At 37.7% G+C, this 23,449-nt stretch overlaps 1 protein-coding gene across 2 annotated transcripts in view; it reads left to right on the forward strand.

The window, feature by feature from the left end:
• ANK2 (ankyrin 2) overlaps positions 1-23,449 on the forward strand; it is a 240,546-nt gene that overhangs the window by 124,994 nt on the left and 92,103 nt on the right. For both annotated transcript variants that reach the window (XM_065877734.1, XM_065877735.1), the window contains 5 exons: positions 1,235-1,333; positions 1,871-1,969; positions 6,101-6,298; positions 10,391-10,489; positions 10,861-10,959. In XM_065877734.1, the coding sequence (XP_065733806.1) occupies positions 1,235-1,333; positions 1,871-1,969; positions 6,101-6,298; positions 10,391-10,489; positions 10,861-10,959 (594 nt within the window). The remainder of the gene's footprint in view (positions 1-1,234; positions 1,334-1,870; positions 1,970-6,100; positions 6,299-10,390; positions 10,490-10,860; positions 10,960-23,449) is intronic.

Consider the following 23,449-nt stretch of genomic DNA (forward strand, 5'->3'; position numbering starts at 1 on the left):
GTCATTGTGTGGATTGAGTTAGAGGGAAGAGAGCATTAACAACAAATGTTGGCTTAAATGGACTTCCTATATTTGCCCCACACTTGGAAAAAGCAGAAGATTTACTCTCCTCCAAGGACTTCTTAGTACCTAATGTTCAAAAGAGCAAAAAGAAAAATGACATCTCAGCTAAAAATAATTTGTGTAGTGACACTGTGAAAAAGCAGTATTGCTTCTTGAGGAATATTCTGTATTCTGATGAAGGCTTAAATGGTCTGAAGGATAAGCCCTATCTTAGACCACTTAACCCAGGCATGTTTGCTGTGTGTGTTTTGCAAGCCCGGGTCAGCTTTAGAATTCTCCCACTCCCAATATAGTGCCAGAAGAACATGTGATTAGACTGTCTGGCCAAGAGGATGGATTTGAGATCATGGTGTAGGAACTGTGCCATCCTTGAGATCTGAGTCCAGGGACCTAGCTCTATTTGTAACACACTGCTAATTACAGAGAGTGACACTGGTCAGGCACACAAGACATAGAATCTGTACGTGTAAACATGTAGGAGAGCAGCAGTTTAAAAGTTTGATGTTAATCAGCTCAACATCCTGCCAGAAGTAGAGTGTATTTTCCGAAAGGAATTGGTCTTATATAAAGTGTGGGTCTCTTGAGACAAGGGATAAAAGTCAGGACGAGAGGTGCTTTTTAAACGGTGAACTGTTTTTGTTCTGTCCACCATTTTATCTTGCTATTTCTGCAGAAAATGCGATCAACTGAATCACAGATAATTTTTTTTTAATCATTGCTGCTGAAATACCCTAAACCTTAAATAAAGAAATTTGGAATTCAGGTATTATAAAAAGGATAGGAAAAACGAGAAGGCCTGGACAGGAGGTACTACTGTCTCAATCCTATTAATTTTAGAGGCAAGAAAAAGACAGGGTTTGTTTGTTTTTTTTCACTCACAAATCAGAGCCATTTTACTGACACATAAATTCCAAGCCTAGAACGTCAAATTTCAGTCTCTAAGCCCTCAAAATAAAATTTCTTTTGTTCAGTCTGTCAAGCCAAACTCTTGCTTGTTAAACTTTATTCTTTGTCCTAGTCCTTGTTTATGGCTAACATTTAACGCTCCCAGTATTTTTCCCAAATGGAGAATCAACATAAGTTTGCTTAATATGTTAACCAGTAAAAAAAGATTTTGTTAGCCGTCACAAAGAAAACTGCTACATTTTACTTTTGTTCTTCACATTTTCAGAAGGGTTTCACGCCCTTGCACGTAGCAGCCAAGTATGGAAGCCTGGATGTGGCAAAACTCCTCTTACAACGCCGTGCTGCTGCAGATTCTGCAGGGAAGGTAAAAGTTTTCAAGCATATATGTTTGTTATATAACTCGGTCAAGTTGGAAGCTTGGGAGATCTGCATTTCAAGATATTTTGCTCACTCTTCTTAAAGGAATATGAATGTAACGGATGAAACTATACCAAATAGATATGATGGCGGTGTCCATGACCTGCCCACATATACACTGATTCAGAAGGTGTTTAGAAGAGCTGTGCCTCAAATGTGTGTTCCTGTCACAACAGGGCCCAGAACTTCTCTATGTTAAGAAGAATCCTTGGAATGTTAACGTAATAATCCTTACATGGCATTTTAGATTTTAATTATGGTGGAATCAAGGTGCCCTGTGCTAACTGAAAGCTCAACGTATCATTTTCAGTTTTAGTTACGTTTCTAATAAGAAAATCATGAGGTATTTATTTTTATTTTTTCCTATTGACTATATTAATTAATTAACATGGACTTAATCGATACCAGTTTCCTTGCATCCTGGCAGCTTCAGGGCCGCTAATGCTAATTTATTAATACTGAAACTTCAACACACCCGTTACAGAATGGCCTTACCCCGCTCCATGTTGCTGCTCATTATGACAACCAGAAGGTGGCGCTGCTGTTACTGGAGAAGGGTGCTTCCCCTCATGCCACTGCCAAGGTGAGGACCACAGAAAGGATTTACAGACTGTAGGGTGTAACTCTAATCTGACTGGACATGGGAATTGTTTTTTAAGCACATGGTGCTGATATAACTGCAACCAGTCCTGGCAATAGTAGCTTTTGGTTATTGTCCTTTTTTTTTATTCCCCCTACAGTTTGCTTCCACAAAGCCTTTTAAGATTTTTTTTTTTTTTTTTTTTTTTTTTGCGGTACGCGGGCCTCTCACTGTTGTGGCCTCTCCCGTTGCGGAGCACAGGCTCCGGACGCGCAGGCTCAGCGGCCATGGCTTACGGGCCCAGCCGCTCCGCAGCATGTGGAATCTTCCCGGACCGGGGCACGAACCCACGTCCCCTGCATCGGCAGGCGGACTCTCAACCACTGCGCCACCAGGGAAGCCCAAAGCCTTTTAAGATTTTTTACAAGTCATCAAATACTAAGGGGACGTCCCAAGGAACCAATAAAGATGACTCTGATTGCCAACACTCAGTGTTTTAGACACACAAGTATGAGTTTTGAGAAATTAAATTTAAGAAAGGTAGTTCAGGTTTTCCCTTCTCTCGTATAAACAGAATGTCGTGATACACCTACCCTTTTATTCACTCATTCCTTCTGACTTCAAATTTTTCACTGTGCTCTATATGAAAGACTCTTTGTTCTTTACATGTTTCATTCGTGTTAACTATAGCATACATCCTTCCAAGTTCCTAGGCTAGAAATGCATTTTGGGGGTATGTGTAGCACCAACTCATAAAATAGCTCCAACTAAGACTTAAACCTTTGGACAGAGTGTTTCCCACCATTTGAGCTGCCTCTGTACTACACTGAAAATATACATAAATGTCATATAACAGATAAAGTCATCACTGTATCTTTCATTTATTCATTCAGTAAATATATATTGAGAAGATGTCATAGTTTATTTAAAAAGAAAAATATTTCTTGTGGTGGGAAAATATTCATGCTATGTTAGATGACATAATAAAGCAACAACTGTTACCACTTACATGCCAAACACTGTGCCTAGCATTTTACATGTAATATCTCATTTAATCTCATAATAATCCCATGAGATTGGTATTATAATGATTTCTATTCTATAGATGAGGAAGTGAGATTTAAATAGGTTACTTTGTACGTCCAAAGTCACATGACTACTAATTGACAGAGCTAGGATTTGACCTCAGACAATCTGACTTTAGAGGCAGCACTCTTAACCACTGGGTCTACTGCATCCCAAAGCAGTAGAGGAGAATTATTCCACTTCTATTATATAACTATGTACATATATGCTCACATGTCTATTTAAATTATACACATTATACATATATAATAAAATAGAATGCTCTATGTGAAAGTATATTTTGTATATAAACAAATTATATATAATAAACTATTATATATGTATAATTTTGTACCCATACCTATATATAGATCTATATATGTATATATATATACACACATACACATATTTTATTGCTACAAATATACGGCTTATAATAAAATATTTAAACTGTCAAAAGAGCAGGACAAATTTTTTTATTGTACATACCATTCTTATTTCTTTATAACCCTTTCTCTGTAATCTCATCAATCATGCATTTGTTTTATGTCTTTCTTCCTACTAGATTATAAACTACTTGAGGACATTAATCATGTTATATTCATATTTGCATATCTCTGAGGTGTCTCATTCAGTATTATGTGGGTTCTCAATAGATTTGAAGGAAGAATGAAGACTGAGCGACTATTCCAATGGAATAAAAAAAAATGCTCATTTAACATGCCAGTATTGCTTTCATTAACTTTCTAGGCTGACCATTTTGAACAAAGATATGACTTTATCAACACCAAATACAACACATATGTATAAAGAAGGGATTGTAGTAAAACTATAAAACACGTGTTCTCCTCCCACAATGGGCTCTCAATGTACCAGGGAGAGAAGACCTAACTTATAAAATAACGTGTATGGTTCTTCTAAAGAGACACATGTACCCATGATCTCCAGCCTCTATAGAGTGTGGTCCTTACTCTTTGGCACACGTGAGCAAAGTCCAGAACACTAGGGAGAGCATCCTCTACTCTAGGGTCCACAGCAGGGGGGCTTCAGGAGGCTCCTCTAGTATCTTCCACTCATCTGACCTCGCCTGTCAATCAGCATGAGTCCTGTAGCTCAGGGGCCGCTCCGAGAGGCTGCCAGTTGGTTGGACCCCACCCCTAACTCCACTTTTGACACTCTATTCACTACAGTTCCCCACCCCATCTCTCAACACACATGGTCCCTTGGACCCTAGAACCTCTTTGCTTCTTTCTTACCAAAATCCGGAATCTTTTCTTAGTCTTCATCGGGTTTTGCTGTTGTTATTTGGTTCCAAAAACTTTGACTCTACGTGGAGTTAGGAGGGTTCTTCAGACTTGCAGGTTGAGTATCTGCTGGTCAGTCAGACCTCTTATATTATTAAAAATTTGACACTCTCTTTGATGATCTCTTATGTTGTTATGTTAAAACCTCCCTGTCCTTGTCCACGTAGGTCTCTGACTTTACCTAAACTTGGTAGGTTTACTGATTCTTTGCTTAGCCTTGGTAAAGCCTGTGCTGCAGAAATAGGGGGAGTTGGGGCTGAAGAAAGCCCACGGTAGCCAAAAAAGTGTTTAAACTTATAGGTTCCACAAAAATCTATGTGCCCTTTTATTCAACAGAGCCCACGGTCCAAGTGCAATGTTCTAGAGGACGTGGAACATCAAGGACCTATGAAAGGACTTCCAAGAAGAGCTGCTGAATTTCTTGAGCAGCTTAGAGGGAAATATTCATCTGAACTGAAAGATGCTTATTTTGGCTTGGAGAAACGAAGACAGAGTAGATAGATAATGTAGGGACATTTGAAGATCAAGGTTTCATGACAACACATAAGGGCATTTAAGTTCTCAAAACTCCTTTGTATTTTTTTGGTACCCTTTGCAGTTAGACTTCAGGAATTCCCATGACCTAAAATTCTTAGAGTTTCAAAAAAAGCCCTTGATCAATATGCAGTCTTTCCCTTCAGCATGCCACAGTCAGTGGCAAAGCCACTGTTTTTCATTTCTATCACGCATTTTTCATGGAAAATTCTACCTGACTTGATAAAGAAAAGGAAAGGAAACAATACAGGTTCCAGACTTACACTTGTTCCAGGGTTTTGTTTGTTTGTTCTTTTAACTAAGTATGGGGTTTAAAGTTTGGCTGTTGTAAACGAAGTATGAGTTCCTCTGGTCCTCTCCACAAACTCCCACATAAAACTAGTAGCCTCTTATTGCTACTTTTGAGCAGTTTGTAGAGATGAAGGGGGGGATCCAGGATTTTAACTGACCGCCTAATAGGATTAATTAATTAATTAACCTAATAGGATTAATAGAAGCCTATTTTATTAATATCTTTTTCGCCAGAATGCAGTCCCTTTAGGACAGGGATCAGGTCTTGTCCACCTCTATATCCCCACACCTAGCACACTGACCAGCACACGCTAGGTACCTACTAAATAGCTGTTGAATGAGTAAAAAGTACAACCCAACCCGAAGCACATTAGTAGGAATGTTATAACAAGACCATAGACATCCATTTTACTCTCTTCTATTAAAACCATGTGTGAAATGTAGTATTCAGTTCCAGGCAACACAATTCAAGAGCTATATCGACAAACTAGAATCAGTCCAGAGCAGGTCATCCTTAATGGAGAGAGCTCTAGAAATGGGGCTTCTGTCAGGAATAGTTGAAGGAATGGGAAATTTAGCCTGGAAAACTGAAGACTAAAGGGAGATACGAAAACCATCACCAGGTATTTAAAGGACGGTCATACAAAAGAGGAATCTGGCTTATTGCTCTTCAGGGGCAGCATTATGAGGGGGAGATTTTAAGCTTTGGGGCATTTGTGTCTATATCTGTCTTACATGTAAGTAGAATGGGGTGCCTTGTGACATGGGTTGCAAAGATTTGGGTGTTGTTGGATGGAAACTTATGATGGGCAAGAATTTGGATTTAGTATAAACGCACTTTGAACTTTTCTGTTGATTAGAGATTCTTATTTCCTTCAGACATATATCACGGCAGTTGATAAGCTTACAAATTACATGTGTTTTATCTTTACTTTTTTAGAATGGCTATACTCCTTTACATATTGCTGCCAAGAAGAATCAAATGCAGATAGCTTCCACACTCCTGAACTATGGAGCAGAGACGAACATTGTGACAAAGCAAGGAGTCACTCCACTCCATCTGGCCTCGCAAGAGGGGCACACAGATATGGTCACCTTGCTTCTGGATAAGGGAGCAAATATCCACATGTCAACCAAGGTATTCCGGTTTTGCCTCTTGCTTTAGTGAAGAGTCTTCTGAATGAATGTAAATAGAAACCAATCTAAGATAATTTGGAACAAAAAGGGGGCAGGTTTGAAAGAGAAACAAAAATATCTCATAGAATTCAAGTGTAGCAAAGGAGTCAAGCCTCATGAGGGACCGGAAGATCACAGGGAAGCAGGAGTGAGGCTCACAGACTCTGCCTGTAGGGCTGCATGTTTGTATCTTGACTTTTCCCGACAAGTCAGTTTCATTTGCCTCTCTCTGTGGATCTGCTTCCTGTGCGTCTCTGTGTATGTGACCAAAGAGGCTACCCTATAGCTGCCAATAGTCAGCATCGCTGCAATTCAAGCAGTCAGTCCAGATTGCCATGGTACCTGCTGGTCCTAATTCCAAATTCCAGAGAGGGAGAGAGGTGGCAGTTTCGTCTGGGTTCCGGCCCAAGCAATTGCTTCTAAGCTGCTGGTCTGTGCCCATGACCTAAGTCATTTTCAGCTGGGCTGAGCTTCCGAGGCACCTGTTGGTTGGGAGCAGGGAACTCAGTAAAATAAAGATTTCTGAGCCAGCTTCAGTTGAGCCTAGCTTGGCTGGTTGTTGTGGAGGTGGTCAGATAAAGCACCTGTCCAGAGAATAGCCTTTGTGGACAGCATATTAGCTCTAATAGAGTAATAGTTAGGGACATATCAGAAAAAGAGATTATTCAAATATTTAGATTTTTACAAGTACATGTCAGCCTCTCTCCATATATAGCTATACCCCTATCTATCTTATCTATATCTATCTATATCTGTATCTATATCTATATATTTATATCTATATATACTTCTATTGGAGCCAGCTGCTGAGAAACAAAAAATTGGAGCCTGTATTTATAAGTTAGCTCATCAGTTAGATCTCCTAATATTTTTTGTAACACGTGGTGTGGGTTTAGAGAAAATTAAGTTTCTTAGGATTTTCCAAAAATATACAAATAAGATGTTTTCCACATCTCACTGTTGAATTAATTAGTACTTTTGGAGACTCAGTTGTAAGTTGGTCTTAATAACATTTGTAAATGGGTCGTGTAGCTTATGTCCTTTAGAAAGAGCTGTGAAAAAGACAGGCTGTCTTGAATGCCTCTAGAGCCCTATTCTGTGTCTTTATCACTCAGAAGTGTTCCAGTACATCCCTTGCCCTTACGCACTTTTCTCTTCTCTATCGAAAGGCCTCTGAGACCCTTTTTTAAAGCATGGTGAAACTAATTACACGGTTAGCCCTCCAAAAGATATTTGCATTTTAACAAGAATGAACATGATGAAGCCTTATGGTGAAATTCAGTGTGTCAGACAGTCATTAAAGTCCCGGGCATGGATTTCCTTGTGGTCGTTAAAATCATGCCTCTTAGGTGGTCTTTTACCCCACTGGGGATAGTCTCACCATGAAACCAATAGTAGAATATTTCATTTAACATCAGTATACAAATGAGTCATGTAAGTGTTTATTGTCCATTAAAAACAAATCTTCATTAAAAAATAAACACAAGAAATCCATAAACAAATCAGGCAAAATTTTGAGTAGAATGGAAATTCTAGACATTTCATGAAACTGATCACACAGTGCTTCTGATGGTGTAATTTTTAATTCATAAAAATTATAGATACATATCTGGAATCAGTTCACTATGTTCTCCCTGATAGTATTCTTCTAAACATATTACTTCCTTTGAGAGAATTTTAGCAGTCAATCAGCAAATATTTAATGAGTATTTTTGAATATTTTCTCCACGCAGCAATGGAGAAAAATATTCAATTTGAATCACAAAGTATTTATGTTATCTTTATAACAATGATTTCAACATTGGGTGGTGTCTTAAAAACAAAGGCATGATGTACTGATATTTGCTACTAGAGTAAAATGTTAGTAAATATGTTAAGATATATCTGAATAACAATATAATATATAAAAATATGACCCTGGCTTTTGGTTGGTATTATTTATAATTATACATTATAATAATTAATAAGTTATATATGAAATAAATTATAAGATAATGCAACCGTGAAAGTATCTCAGGTAATAAGCAAAGCTGATAATAAATTCTCCTGTTTTTGTAAATTATATATATTCTTTTTCTACTTAAGACCAGCTAAAATCAGTAATTTCATATTCTCTAAATGATTATTTCTCAGTAAGAACTGTAACATAGAAATGATATTACATTCCTTATCCAATCACCATGTAATAATAAAACCAACTGTAAAGTCCACCGGTACATCTTAGGAAATAAATTACTTTTTTTGAAAAGAACTCCTTCAGCATCTTCTATTTTCTTAATTTATTAGGAAGGTTTACATAATTTGATTTAGGTATGCAATTTTACCATAATAAACTATAGAGGATTTTCATACTGGTTGTTAGTTTGCAATCTTATATTGTAGAAAATCCATTCTGCAAAGTCATGTAGAAAACAGCACATATATTTGAAAGGCCATTAAAGATGCCTTGGAGATATTTGATGATCACTTCAATAACATTTTTAAAAGACCAATGATCTCAAAGGAGAAATATTTTTATGTTTGCTATTTTAATATGGAGAAAAACAACATGAAGAATAATCTTCTGTTTTATCCTAATATTCATACTGTTTATACTTTAGGACTGTATACTATTTGTTTAGAAGTGATAACATTTTAATGCAAAAGAGTGCATATTCCACCTCATTCTCATGGTTTATGAAACTCAAAGTTGAGCTCCAGAATTCCTTGGTGGTCCAGTGGTTAGGACTCAGCGCTTTCACTGCCAAGGGCCTGGGTTCGATCCCTCATTGGAGAACTAAGATCCCACAAGCTGCACGGCACAGCCAAAAAAAAAAAAAAGGAAAAACAAAAGCTGAGCTCAGCCAGCACTCTAAGAATCAAAAAGCCTTGGACTCTTAAATATAAAGCCCTTTCTCTAGTTGGAGAACTTTTTCTTTCTCTGTAAATATCACTTCGATTTTTTAAAGGTCAGAGAACTTGTCAGTTTATAGAAGTAAAGCAGGCCTGCAAAGCCATGGGATGGTCAACTTTAATTGGGTGTGAATTGGGGGAGAGGGGGTGCCAATTCAGAACAAGTAAGATACCTCAGTATACAGATGCAGGATGTACAGGTAGAGGATAAATATACTAGGTATTTGAACAATATAGCAGGAGAGAAACATACGGCATGAATATACTGTCAGCTGGAATATAAGCTCTAAAAGGGCAGAAGCTTTTATTCACTGATATATTCGAGTGCCTAGAACACTTCCTGATATGTGAAAGGTACTCAAAAAACACTAGTTAAACATACAAATGACTTAGGTTTTAAAGATACTCTTTAAATTTCAATTTTGCTTGATGGGAGATACTTGCATATGTAGTGACGCTGCCAGACTGTGGCATTGACTGAATAAACCACTTTTCCCTCCTCCTTTCTCTATTCTTTCATCTTTTATTAATTCTTAACTGTACTTTAATTGCATATTCAAATAATTAAAATAATTATTTGATGTATGTGTGCCAGGACATTTACATAAAACTGGCCAAATTTATGGGGCAATATATAAATGATGGGGTCACTATTTAGCACTTAGAGGAACCCCCAAAATAATGTACTATCTTTGGATGCTGGAGAAAATTATTCTGAACTCATTTCCTGTAACTCTGGACATCTTTTTCATTGATGTGATGTTTTATTGATGAAAATATAAATTATTGCTGTGGTTATAATGTAGAAGTAGTAACCGGTTGGTCCATTATTTAAGGAAATAAATTGATTCAACAGGAGGCACAGATGGGTTTGAAATAAATGTTGTTTGGAAGCTTACTAGCTGAGTTATTTTAAAGGCTCACATCATAATATAAGTACACAGTATAGAAAATGTAATTTGAAGGAAGTGTTGAGTAACTTAGAGAGTATGTCTTAGATGGAAAGTCATATTAACTTGGAGGGTTTGTCTTAGATATCAGAAAATGCAGTTTCTAGAGAGAGGCTGTGAACCTTTCAGGATTTTTCAAGACATAGTATTATAGATGATACAATGTATTTTCTTCTTCAATTGTACCCCCTTTGCTTCCCTTCTCTCTATAGAGTGGACTCACATCCTTACACCTTGCAGCCCAGGAAGATAAAGTGAATGTTGCTGATATTCTCACCAAGCATGGGGCTGACAAGGATGCTCACACAAAGGTAAAGCGAGTCACTGTAATATTTGACAGGTTCTGCCTTGGATTATTCCCAGTAGCCCCCATTCAAGTCACCACAAGTCCAAGTTCCCCCTCCTCAAAGCCCATTCTGAATTAGTTATGACTCTCCTGCTCACAAATCTATAATGGTTCTCCATTTTTGCTGAAAGCAAGTGCAAATGGATAGCAGATATTTGGAATCTTTACAAAAAGATTCCAACTTTGCAGACTTAGGTTTACCCTCTCTCCCTCATTACTTCAGCTAGTCAGGATGACTTGCACTTTTCTTCCTGTACTTGCTTCCCTCCATGCCCCCCTCTCCCCTTGAGTATTAACTACTAGAGTAGTAATTTATTTGTTTATTATTATTTATAGCTTGGTTACACTCCTTTAATTGTGGCCTGTCACTATGGAAACGTGAAAATGGTCAACTTTCTTCTGAAGCAGGGAGCAAATGTCAATGCAAAAACCAAGGTAAAATACATGTACTCATTTTTATTTTCTATAAACAAATGGTTCGGCTATATGGACACTTCAGTAGCTCGCCATAGTTACAAACATATTTTCTTTTTAGTTCTTCTTAAGTGATTTTGAATAAGCGATGTAGTTTTGTACAGTTGTTGGGACTTTTCATTCTAATAACCTTTGACAGCCATGTAGGCGACATCGATTTAACAATTTACTATAGGATACAATAGATGCTGGCTAGAATATCTTGATGTTCTGGCCGATTTCCTTTACATTGTTTCACGGCCTTGGCCCTCCCCTAGCCCTCAGTCTCTGGTGAGGAAATACAGACAGGCAGCCTGGACTGCATGCCTTTCATTTTTAATGAATTCTGTCACATTTGGACTACCATGTGGTTGTGCTCAGTGAGGCAATACTGTGTAAGGCCTGGCCTGGAAGATTTCAAAGATAATGCAGAGCTGACTGTTTTTCTCAGTGCCATCTGAAGGGTCCTATCCTGCAAAGCACGATGGGAACATAAAACCACACTTCAGTATATTCACATTATTTCAAGGAAGAGAAATGCATAAAATGACTACTGCTACTATGCATAATATAACCTGTAGCTCCAGTTTTCATGGTCCAAAGAAGTATGTAATTGCATTTGTTTAAGTTTATGTATCAGAAATCACTAACTGCAGCTGTGTGAATAGGCTCAAGTAAATTAGTGTGAGCACATTCGGGAGTTTTCAAAGTCATCATTCAAGATGCTAATAAGTCGCCGCCACCATCTTGAGTTGAGCTGTCGTGGTGTCCCGATTTCCACGAGGAACTCTGGTCTGAAGTGCTGGGTTCGAGGCCTCTGCATGCAGTACCCTATGAGCAAGTAAAAACAGAATAAGCACAAAGGGAATAAAAAGGGCTGGGCAGAGCTGCTGGTGAGGCTTCCCAGGGGGATAAGACTCTGACAGACTACACAATTGACACAGAAAAAGAGAGAAAGAGAGTGAGAGTAAGAGAGAGACAGAGAGAGAGAGAGACAGAGAGAGAGAGAAAGAGAGAGCTGCCCACGTGGAGCATAGCGCTCAGGCACACGGCCTGCCAAGCTGAGGTGTTGGGCGCAGCCATTTCACACTAGGAACTCTGGTCTGAAGAGTGGGGTGCACTTCAAGTGAAACTAGACAAGCACAAAGGAAAAGAAAAAAAGATATACAGGTATTCCACCAGACACAGCCCTACCCACTAGAAGGACAAGATCCAGCCCCACCACCAGACCACAGGCACCAGTCCCCTCCACCAGGAAGCCTACACAAGCCACTGAACCAACCTCACCCACTGGGGGGCAGACACCAAAAATAACGGGAACTACGAACTGGCAGCCTGCGAAAAGGAGACCACAAACACAGTAAGTTAAACAAAATGAGAAGACAGAGAAAAATGCAGCAGATGAAGGAGCAAGGTAAAAACCCACCAGGCCAAACATATGAAGAGGAAATAGGCAATCTACCTAAAAAAGAGTTCAGAATAATGATAGTAAAGATGTTCCAAAATCTTGGAAATAGAATGGAGAAAATACAAGAAACGTTTAACAAGGACCTAGAAGAACTAAGGAGCAAACAAGTAATGATGAACAACACAATAAATGAAACTAAAAATACTCTAGAAGGGATCAATAGCAGAATAACTGAGGCAGAAGAACGGATAAGTGACCTGGAAGATAAAATAGTGGAAATAACTACTGCAGAGCAGAATAAAGAAAAAAGAATGAAAAGAACTGAGGACAGTCTCAGAGACCTCTGGGACAACATTAAATGCACCAACATTCCAATTATAGGGGTCCCAGAAGAAGAAGACAAAAAGAAAGGGACTGAGAAAATATTTGAAGACATTATAGTTGAAAACTTCCCTAACATGGGAGAGGAAATGGTCAATCAAGTCCAGGAAGTGCAGAGTCCCATAAAGGATAAATCCAAGGACAAACACACCAAGACACATATTAATCAAACTATCAAAAATTAAATACAGGGCTTCCCTGGTGGCGCAGTGGTTGAGAATCTGCCTGCCAATGCAGGGGACATGGGTTCGTGCCCCGGCCCGGGAAGATCCCACATGCCGCGGAGCGGCTGGGCCCGTGAGCCATGGCCACTGAGCCTGCGCGTCCAGAGCCTGTGCTCCACACGGGAGAGGCCACACAGTGAGAGGCCTGCGTACCGCAAAAAAAAAAAAATTAAATACAAAGAAAAAATATTAAAAGCAGCAAGGGAAAAGCAATAAATAACATACAAGGGAATCTCCATAAGGTTAACAGCTGATCTTTCAGCAGAAACTCCTGGCAGGACCATATTTAAAGTGATGAAAGGGAAAAACCTACAACCCAGATTGCTTGTGGATTAAATCTCCACAATCAACTTGAGGTACCCTGCATCTGTGGAATACCTGAATAGACAACGAATCATCCCAAACTGAGGAGGTGGACTTTGGCAGCAAGATATATTATTGTTTCCCCTTTTCTCTTTTTGTTTGAGATTTTGAGATGTTTCTGTGTGAGATTTTGTCTGTATAGCTTTGCTTTCACCATTTGTCCTTGGATTCTGTCCGTCTGTTCATTTTTTCTTCTTTTTCTTTACTTTTTAAAATACTTTCCATAATGATTATTTTTTATTTTAATAACTTTATTTTTTTTAATCTTACTTTATTTTATTTTATCCTCTTTCTTTCTTTCTTTCTTTCTATTTCTTCTCCCTTTTATTCTGAGCCATTTGGATGAAAGGCTCTTGGTGCTCCAGCCAGGAGTCAGCGCTGTGCCTCTGAGGTGGGAGAGCCAACTTCAGGACACTGGTCCACAAGATACCTCCCAGCTCCACGTAATATCAAATGACAAGAATCTCCCAGAGATATCCATTTCAACATCAAGACCGAGCTTCACTCAACGACCAGCAAGCTACAGTGCTGGACACCCTATGCCAAACAACTAGCAAGACAGGAACACAGCCCCATCCATTAGCAGAGAGGCTGCCTAAAATCATAAGGCAACAGACACCCCAGAACACACCACCAGACGTGGACGTGCCCACCAGAAAGACAAGATCCAGCCTCATCCACCAGAACACAGGCACTAGTCCCTTGCACCAGGAAGCCTACACAACCCACAGAACCAACCTTAGCCGCTGTGGACAGACACCAAGAACAATGGGAAATACGAACCTGCGTCCTGCGAAAAGGAGACCCCAAACACAGTAAGATAAGCAAAAGGAGAAGACAGAAAAACATACAGCAGATGAAGGAGCAAGGTAAAAGCCCACCAGACTTAACAAATGAAGAGGAAATAGGCAGTCTACCTGAAAAAGAGTTCAGAATAATGATAGTAAAAGATGATCCAAAATCTTGGAAATAGAATAGCGAAAATGCAAGAAACATTTAACAAAGACCTAGAATAACTAAAGAGCAAACAAACAATGGTGAACAACACAATAAACGAAATTAAAAATACTCTAGAAGGGATTAATAGCAGAATAACTGAGGCAGAAGAACGGATAAGTGACCTGGAAGATAAAATAGTGGAAATAACTACTGCAGAGCAGGATAAAGAAAAAAGAATGGAAAGAACTGAGGACAGTCTTAGAGACGTCTGGGACAACATTAAACGCACCAACATTCGAATTATAGGGGTCTCAGAAGAAGAAGAGAAAAAGAAAGGGACTGAGAAAATATTTGAAGAGATTATAGTTGAAAAGTTCCCTAATATGGGAAAGGAAATAGTTAATGAAGTCCAGGGAGCACAGAGGGTCCCATACAGGATAAATCCAAGGAGAAACACGCCAAGACACATATTAATCAAACTGTCAAAAATTAAATACAAAGAAAATATATTAAAAGCACCAAGGGAAAAACAACAAATAACACACAAGGGAATCCCCATAAGGTTAACAGCTGATCTTTCAGCAGAAACTCTGCAAGCCAGAAGGGAGTGGCAGGACATATTTAAAGTGATAAAGGAGAAAAACCTACAACCAAGATTACTCTACCCAGCAAGGATCTCATTCAGATTTGATGGAGAAATTAAAATATTTACAGACAAGCAAAAGCTGAGAGAGTTCAGCACCACCAAACCAGCTTTACAACAAAGGCTAAAGGAACTTCTCTAGGCAAGAAACACAAGAGAAGGAAAAGACCTACAATAACAAACCCAAAACAATTACGAAAATGGGAATAGGAACATACATATCGATAATTACCTTAAATGTAAATGAATGAAATGCTCCCACCAAAAGACACAGACTGGCTGAATGGATACAAAAACAAGACCCATATATATGCTGTCTACAAGAGACCCACTCCAGACCTAGGGACACATACAGACTGAAAGTGAGGGGATGGAAAAAGATATTCCATGCAAATGGAAATCAGAAGAAAGCTGGAGTAGCAAGTCTCATATCAGACAAAATAGACTTTAAAATAAAGACTATTACAAGAGACAAAGAAGGACACTACATAATGATCAAGGGATCGATCCAAGAAGAAGATATAACAATTGTAAATATTTATGCACCCAACATAGGAGCACCTCAATACATAAGGCAAATACTAACAGCCGTAAAAGGGGAAATCGACAGTAACACAACCATAGTAGGGGACTTTAACACCCCACTTTCACCAATGGACAGATCATCCAACATGAAAATAAATAAGGAAACACAAGCTTTAAATGATACATTAAACAAGATGGACTTAATTGATATTTATAGGACAATCCGTCAAAAAACAACAAAATACACATTTTTCTCAAGTGCTCATGGAACATTTCCAGGATAGATCATATCTTGGGTCACAAATCAAGCCTTGGTAAATTTAAGAAAATTGAAATCGTATCAAATATCTTTTCCGACCACAACGCTATTAGACTAGATATCAATTATAGGAAAAGATCTGTAAAAAATACAAACACATGGAGGCTAAACAATACACTACTTAATAACCAAGAGATCACTGAAGAAATCAAAGAGGAAATCAAAAAATATCTAGAAACAAATGACAATGAAAACACGACGACCCAAAACCTATGGGACGCAGCAAAAGCAGTTCTAAGAGGGAAGTTTATAGCAATACAATCCTACCTTAAGAAACAGGAAACATCTCAAATAAACAACCTAACATTTCACCTAAAGCAATTAGAGAAAGAAGAATAAAAAAACCCCAAAGTCAGCAGAAGGAAAGAAATCATAAAGATCAGATCAGAAATAAATGGAAAAGAAATGAAGGAAACGATAGCAAAGATCAATAAAACTAAAAGCTGGTTCTTTGAGAAGATAAACAAAATTTATAAACCATTAGCCAGACTCATCATGAAAAAAAAGGGAGAAGACTCAAATCAGTAGAATTAGAAATGAAAAAGGAGAAGTAACAACTGACACTGCAGAAATACAAAGGATCACGAGAGATTACTACAAGCAACTCTATGCCAATAAAATGGACAACCTGGAAGAAATGGACAAATTCACAGAAATGCACAACCTGCTGAGACTGAACCAGGAAGAAATAGAAGATATGAACAGAGCAATCACAAGCAATCACAAAACAGGATTGCAAGGATTCTTCAATATGTGCAAATCAATCAATGTGATACACCATATTAAAAAATTGCAGGAGAAAAACCATATGATCATCTCAATAGATGCAGAGAAAGCTTTCAACAAAATTCAACACCCATTTATGATAAAAAAAAAAAAACCTGCAGAAAGTAGGCATAGAGGGAACTTTCCTCAACATAATAAAGGGCATATATGACAAACCCACAGCCAACATCATCCTCAATGGTGAAAAACTGAAACCATTTCCACTAAGGTCAGGAACAAGACCAGGTTGCCCACTCGCACCACTATTATTCAATATAGTTTTGGACGTTTTAGCCACAGTCATCAGAGAAGAAAAAGAAATAAAAGGAAACCAAATCGGAAAAGAAGAAGTAAAGCTGTCACTGTTTTCAGGTGACATGATACTATACATAGAGAATCCTAAAGATGCCACCAGAAAACTACTAGAGCTAATCAATGAATTTGGTAAAGTAGAAGGATACAAAGTTAATGCACAGAAATCTCTGGTATTACTATACACAAATGATGATAAATCTGAAAGTGAAATTAAGAAAACACTCTCATTTACGATTGCAACAAAAAGAATAAAATATCTAGGAATAAACCTACCTAAGCAGACAAAAGACCTGTATGCAGAAAATTATAAGACACTGATAAAAGAAATTAAAGATGATACAAATAGATGGAGAGATATACCATGTTCTTGGACTGGAAGAATCAACATTGTGAAAATGACTCAACTACCCACAGCAATCTACAGATTCAATGCAATCCCTATCAAACTACCACTGGTATTTTTCACAGAACTAGAACAAAAAATTTCACAATTTGTATGGAAACACAAAAGACCCCAAATGGCCAAAGCAATCTTGAGAACGAAAAATGGAGCTGGAGGAATCAGGCTCCCTGACTTCAGACTATACTACAAAGCTACACTAATCAAGACAGTATGGTACTGGCACAAAAACAGAAACATAGATCAATGGAACAGGATAGAAAGCCCAGAGATAAACCCACGCACATATGGTCACCTTATCTTTGATAAAGGAGGCAAGAATATACAGTGGAGAAAAGACAGTCTCTTCAATAAGTGGTGCTGGGAAAACTGGACAGGTACATGTAAAAGTATGAAATTAGAACACTCCCATACTCCATACACAAAAATAAACTCAAAATGGATTAAAGACCTAAATGTAAGGCTGGACACTATCAACGTAGAGGAAAACATAGGCAGAACACTCTATGACATAAATCACAGCAAGATCCTTTTTGACCCACCTCCTAGAGAAATGGATATAAAAACAAGAATAAACAAGTGGGACCTAATGAAACTTAAAAGCTTTCGCACAGCAAAGGAAACCATAAACAAGACCAAAAGACACCCCTCAGAATGGGAGAAAATATTTGCAAATGAAGCAACTGACAAAGGATTAATCTCCAAAATTTACAAGCAGCTCATGCAGTTCAATAACAAAAAAACAAACAACCCAATCCAAAAATGGACAGGAGACCTAAATAGACATTTCTCCAAAGAAGATATGCAGATTGCCAACAAACACATGAAAGAATGCTCAACATCATTAATCATTAGAGAAATGCAAATCAAAACTACAATGAGATATCATCTCACACGGGTCAGAATAGCCATCATCAAAAAATCTAGAAACAATAAATGCTGGAGAGGGTGTGGAGAAAAGGGAACACTCTTGCACTGCTGGTGGGAATGTGAATAGGTACAGCCACTATGGAGAACAGTATGGAGGTTCCTTAAAAAACTACAAATAGAACTACCATATGACCCAGCAATCCCACTACTGGGCATATACCCTGAGAAAACCATAATTGAAAGAGAGTCATGTACCAAAATGTTCATTGCAGCTCTATTTACAATAACCAGGACATGGAAGCAACCTAAGTGTCCATCAACAGATGAATGGATAAAGAAGATGTGGCACATATACACAATGGAATATTACTCAGCCATAAAAAGAAACAAAATTGAGTTATTTGTAGTGAGGTGGATGGACCTAGAGTCTGTTATACAGAGTGAAGTAAGTCAGAAAGAGAAAAACAAATACCGTATGCTAACACATATATATGGAATCTAAGGAAAAAAAAAAAAAGGTCATGAAGAACCTAGGGGTGGGACAGGAATAAAGACACAGACCTACTAGAGAATGGACTTGAGAATATGGGGAGGGGGAAGGGTAAGCTGTGATAAAGTGAGAGAGTGGCATGGACATATATATACACTACCAAACGTAAAACAGATAGCTAGTGGGAAGCAGCTGCATAGCACAGGGAGATCAGCTCAGTGCTGTGTGACCACCTAGAGGGGTGGGATAGGGAGGGAGACGCAAGAGGGAGGGGATATCGGGATATATGTGTATGTATAGCTGGTTCACTGTGTTGTACAGCAGAAACTAACACAGTACTGTAAAGCAATTATACTCCATAAAGATGTTAAGAAAAAAAAGATGCTACTAATTAGAAACATAAGTTTTGGAACTCAGTTTTTTATATCCTCTTTGAAGTAGAAACAAAAGCATGCCTATACATAAGCGTATTTGTAACTGAATTAAAAATAAAGTTATTTTTTAAATTATTGATAATATTAATAACGTTTGAGATTCAAAACTTCTAATCTGACTCTAACAAGAATAGCTATTGCCTAGTTTCTGAGCAGTTCTTGAGTTTTCATGAAATTGCACTTGAGACTTATTTAAAAGCTTCCATATGAATTCTCAGGCTTTAGCGTGTGATACCTTTTTGCTGAGTCAGTTCACATATAAGTATTGCTGGAAAGACTTTCTTGTTGGAATCCAGGTATTCTCTGGAAAGGCATAAATGCAGCAATGCAATGAGATTTTGTCAGAACTTGAAAACGTTTACCATATTTTTTTGTTAAGTATTTGTTGAAATTGTTAGGATATTTAAAAGCCAGACATGTTGTCTATATAACATCGTTTACCTCCCCTGGGTTTCATCTGCATTCAAATGGACATTTGGTTGAGAGAAAAATCTCATTTTAACTTTTCAGATTTTAAAAAAGTGAACTATGTAGATTTTACCTGCTTTTGGAAGTAATATATCTTTTCATATATCTTCAGGGGAGTGGACAGATACATACCTCAAAGGACATTCTTTTAATAAATACTTCAGAATTTTTTCACAGAAAATGACATTTTTGGAGGAGGAATCATGTTTTCTTCCTCACATCCCATATGTAACCATAGTTACTAAAAAATTGTTTTGTTGCTATGAAAATAAAAACATACGTATTTCGTTTACTCTTCAAACATTCATCACTTGGTATAAAAATTTGGGAAATTTTATAAAACTTTGGTATAATCTTTATAAACACAGTGGAAAGGAGTAATTTTTTTAGGAAAAGAAATATTACTTACTTTATGCTCCTGAAATATCCATGGATAACTTGACTTGAGAGCAGAGTCCTTGCAGTAGCTATAAGTTTCCCAGAGTCCTTGTAATTGATTTATATTTCCAGGTTTCCTGGGGTCATTCCATTGTAGGGATACATAACAGACAAGGCAAAGCTGATGACATTCCAGACTGGGGGTAGTCAGACAAATAGACTGTCACACATATGGTACATCCCCATGGATGGAAAGGCCAGAGTGAAAGCATAGAAGGAATCCTGTGGCACCCTATGCATTGTTTTAAAAAAATCAATTAAGTAAATTTTAAAGATCTAATTGGCTTTATTGAATGATTCATGAATCAGCAGCATCTATCTAGCAACTAGAGAGGAGTTCCAAAGGACTGCAAAACGGGAAAGGTTTTAAAAGGCAGAACAAGGAAGTCATAAAGAAAAAAGATTATTTCGGACCTAGGTATCCTACGTATGGGGGACAGAAGGGGTCTAAGTGGCAGGTTACCTCTTCGTTTTGGGGATGGTGAGGGCCCACGTGACAGATTACGTTCTTGGTGCTGACCAGAAAATTCCTGACTGACCAATTAAGACTACATTTCTGGCGAGGTTGAAGCTTCAGTTAGGTTAGGTATTAAGCCCCGGTTTCATGGTGTGGCCTAGCACAAGTGACTCCATTTTTTGGCCTATGGCTTTTCTTTTTAACAGTTCCCCCCTTTTGATCAGACTTTCAGCTTAACTGAAAGAAGTGATCAAACTTTAAGGCATTAGCCTCACGCTCAGCTACCTCTCTGAAGTTCTCATGGTTTTTATCATCCCTTTGGTGGTATCCATAGGTTATGATGTTTCTTCTACCCCTGTGATATTCAAAGATTATAGCTTCAGGTTCACAATCTTTAAATTGGTTATTCTCTTCGTTCCTTTCCTGATGTTCCAGTCTTAGGGAGATCATTTGCTTTGTGGTTAGTGGCTGTGAACAGGTATTTAAAGCTTTTGCCAGAACACGATGCACGAGGGAGATTATTATAATTATTATAAGCAGGATAATTCCCAATGTTTGGAGTGCACTTCTGAGCCACGGTGCCCAAGACCGAAATCAATTGAAATCAAGACCTCATTGAAGGAGTCACCTTTTTAAAGCCAAGTGGCTTGCTCAGTGATTTTATGTAATTGTTTCAACTTCCCCAGAAGTGTTAATCCAAGTGCAGCGGGGGGTGTTGGCTGCAACACACACTCTTGCTCAGCTCAAACAGAATCAAGGGCTATCCTATTATCAAGAATAACTTTAGCCACAGAGTCTAAGGACCTTTCTTGGGCAGCTCTTATCTTCGCAACAGAATCTGGAACATCTTCAAAAGTTAAAGAGAGGTTCCTCATTAACATTTACTCCTAATCAGGGATGTAGGGATCTGTCAAAGAGAGTTAATTTGGAATCATGCATGCCTCCTGGTATTAAGGGTCTGTGGACCGTGTAGGCAGTTGCACTCTGGTTATTCTTGCCTTGTATCCCTTTCTTTGCATAGAACATGGACACAAAGTTTCCCAAATTTGGGGTATTAATAAGAGACAGGGAAACATACCAGGGGTCTCTAGCCTCATGGACAGATCCAAGTTTTTGATGACAAATCCAGCAGTCTGAAAGGTTACTTCTCTTAGCAATGGCCTGGGAGATATGAATGGTGGTGTTATCTTTCCAGGCCAATGCTGGAGTAAAGGAAAGGAGAAGAGAGGGTTTCACGTTTAGTTAAAGCATGAAGTCGTGATCTGGTGTCTTGGGAAGAAGCAGTCTACCTTGATGTCAGCTACTTCTCTTCCTAGTCAGTTTAATTTGGAGGTCTCCAGCATTTGGATGGGACCAGATGTCAGCTGGAGTCTTTGTTAACAGTGAAATATGTACCCAAGGCTTGAATTGTTGAAGTTTCGCTGTCATCTGAATAGTAAAGGGGACTTGGTATAATCCCTTCCAAGAATATCCAAAGGCAGGCTTTATGCTTACCAATTCAGTTTTATGATCTTCAAGTTATCAGAAGCCTGCACTTGTCAAAAAGTTATTTTCTTGAATTTTTCTGAAGATGAAATACTTTTGCCAGAAGACTTTTGCAAAGTGTCAGAGTAAAACAATAGCTCTCTGCAAATGACAGAAGACTTAAAAAATGTCCATTATTAAAGACCTGATGGAATTAACAAGCATATTTAGTTATTTCTGTGACATACAACATATTTAGATAATAACTGGAATTAGGACATATCAAATTTCCAGGAATTTCACACAATTTATGAAATACTTATATACCTGTAATAAACACAACATAAAGAAGGTTTGTATTACTTCTTACATGCTTCCCATGTAATTTAACATACCAAATAAGCATAATTAATACCAAATAAGCATCTCCCTTTTTATAAGGAGAGAGAACAAATCTTTTGAAACATTCCAGGGGCCCTCTGGAAAATTTCCATGTTAGTTTAAGGTCAAAAAGACTTCATTTAGAATTTGATTTTGGGGAAGTTTGTCAAAAATATCAGAAGATTTTATAACTTGATCAAATAGGGTCATAGGTCATTGTGAAACAATACTTAGTTACCTATTTAATCAAAATAACAAAGATTTCCTAGGTAGACATTGAAGGTTACATAGTTCTGAGCAAAACTTAGCTCTTTTAATATCTAGAGGACTAGGTTTATTTAAGTAATCAATGACCTGATAATGAGAACATAGGTGATTATTTTGACAAGATATAATATCTTTGTTTTTTCTAGGCAGATTACTTAAAGAAAAACCTTTCGTAATCTCTTATTTTCAAGAACAGACTTATAGAAAACAAAAAATGTTGACCTTCTCACAGAGAAAAAACCAAATTCCAATTTTGCACCAGCCAACTTTTGATATTCAAACTTATTTACTTAACTAAATTCATTCTACTAATCTAGTCCTGACCACATGTAAAATTCCTTTTCCTTATTATTTCTAGTAGGCTTAACTAACTGCACATATAAGAATATTTAACTCTTAGTAGCCTTTAATTTCTAGTGAAAACTAAGAAGTAAGCATTATAAACTGTCATTTATATCAGCATTCTGTTTACTGGCAGACTTATAAATACTTTTTATAATTTCTGGAAAAATGCTTCTCACAATGGCACAAAAGATGTTTGCTAATAGACCCAAATATCTTTAATTCCTTTGTGAAAGGAAGCAAAAAGTGGATAAACCTATGCCCAGTAATAAATGTTTCAATATTTTATCCTATTTGGAAATGGTCTGGATATTCAATGACTATCCATCATTTAATTCAACTTAGCAAAACTTTAAGGTTTCAGGATACTAGAAAGATTTGGGGTAAGTATGAAAAAGTTCATCTAGAAACTTTTCTCTCACTTACACCCTTTTAATTTACTTGTTTTCAATAATTATGTTTAGACCACCCACAAAAACCTCATGAGACATTAGACAAAGTCTGTTAATGTTCTAGGTTATTTTTCTGGCTGACAAATTTTGCAAGAGATAACATGAATTTATTTGACTAATAAGCCCA

Source organism: Phocoena phocoena, chromosome 5 (assembly GCF_963924675.1).
Source record: "Phocoena phocoena chromosome 5, mPhoPho1.1, whole genome shotgun sequence".
Lineage (NCBI taxonomy): Eukaryota > Metazoa > Chordata > Mammalia > Artiodactyla > Phocoenidae > Phocoena > Phocoena phocoena.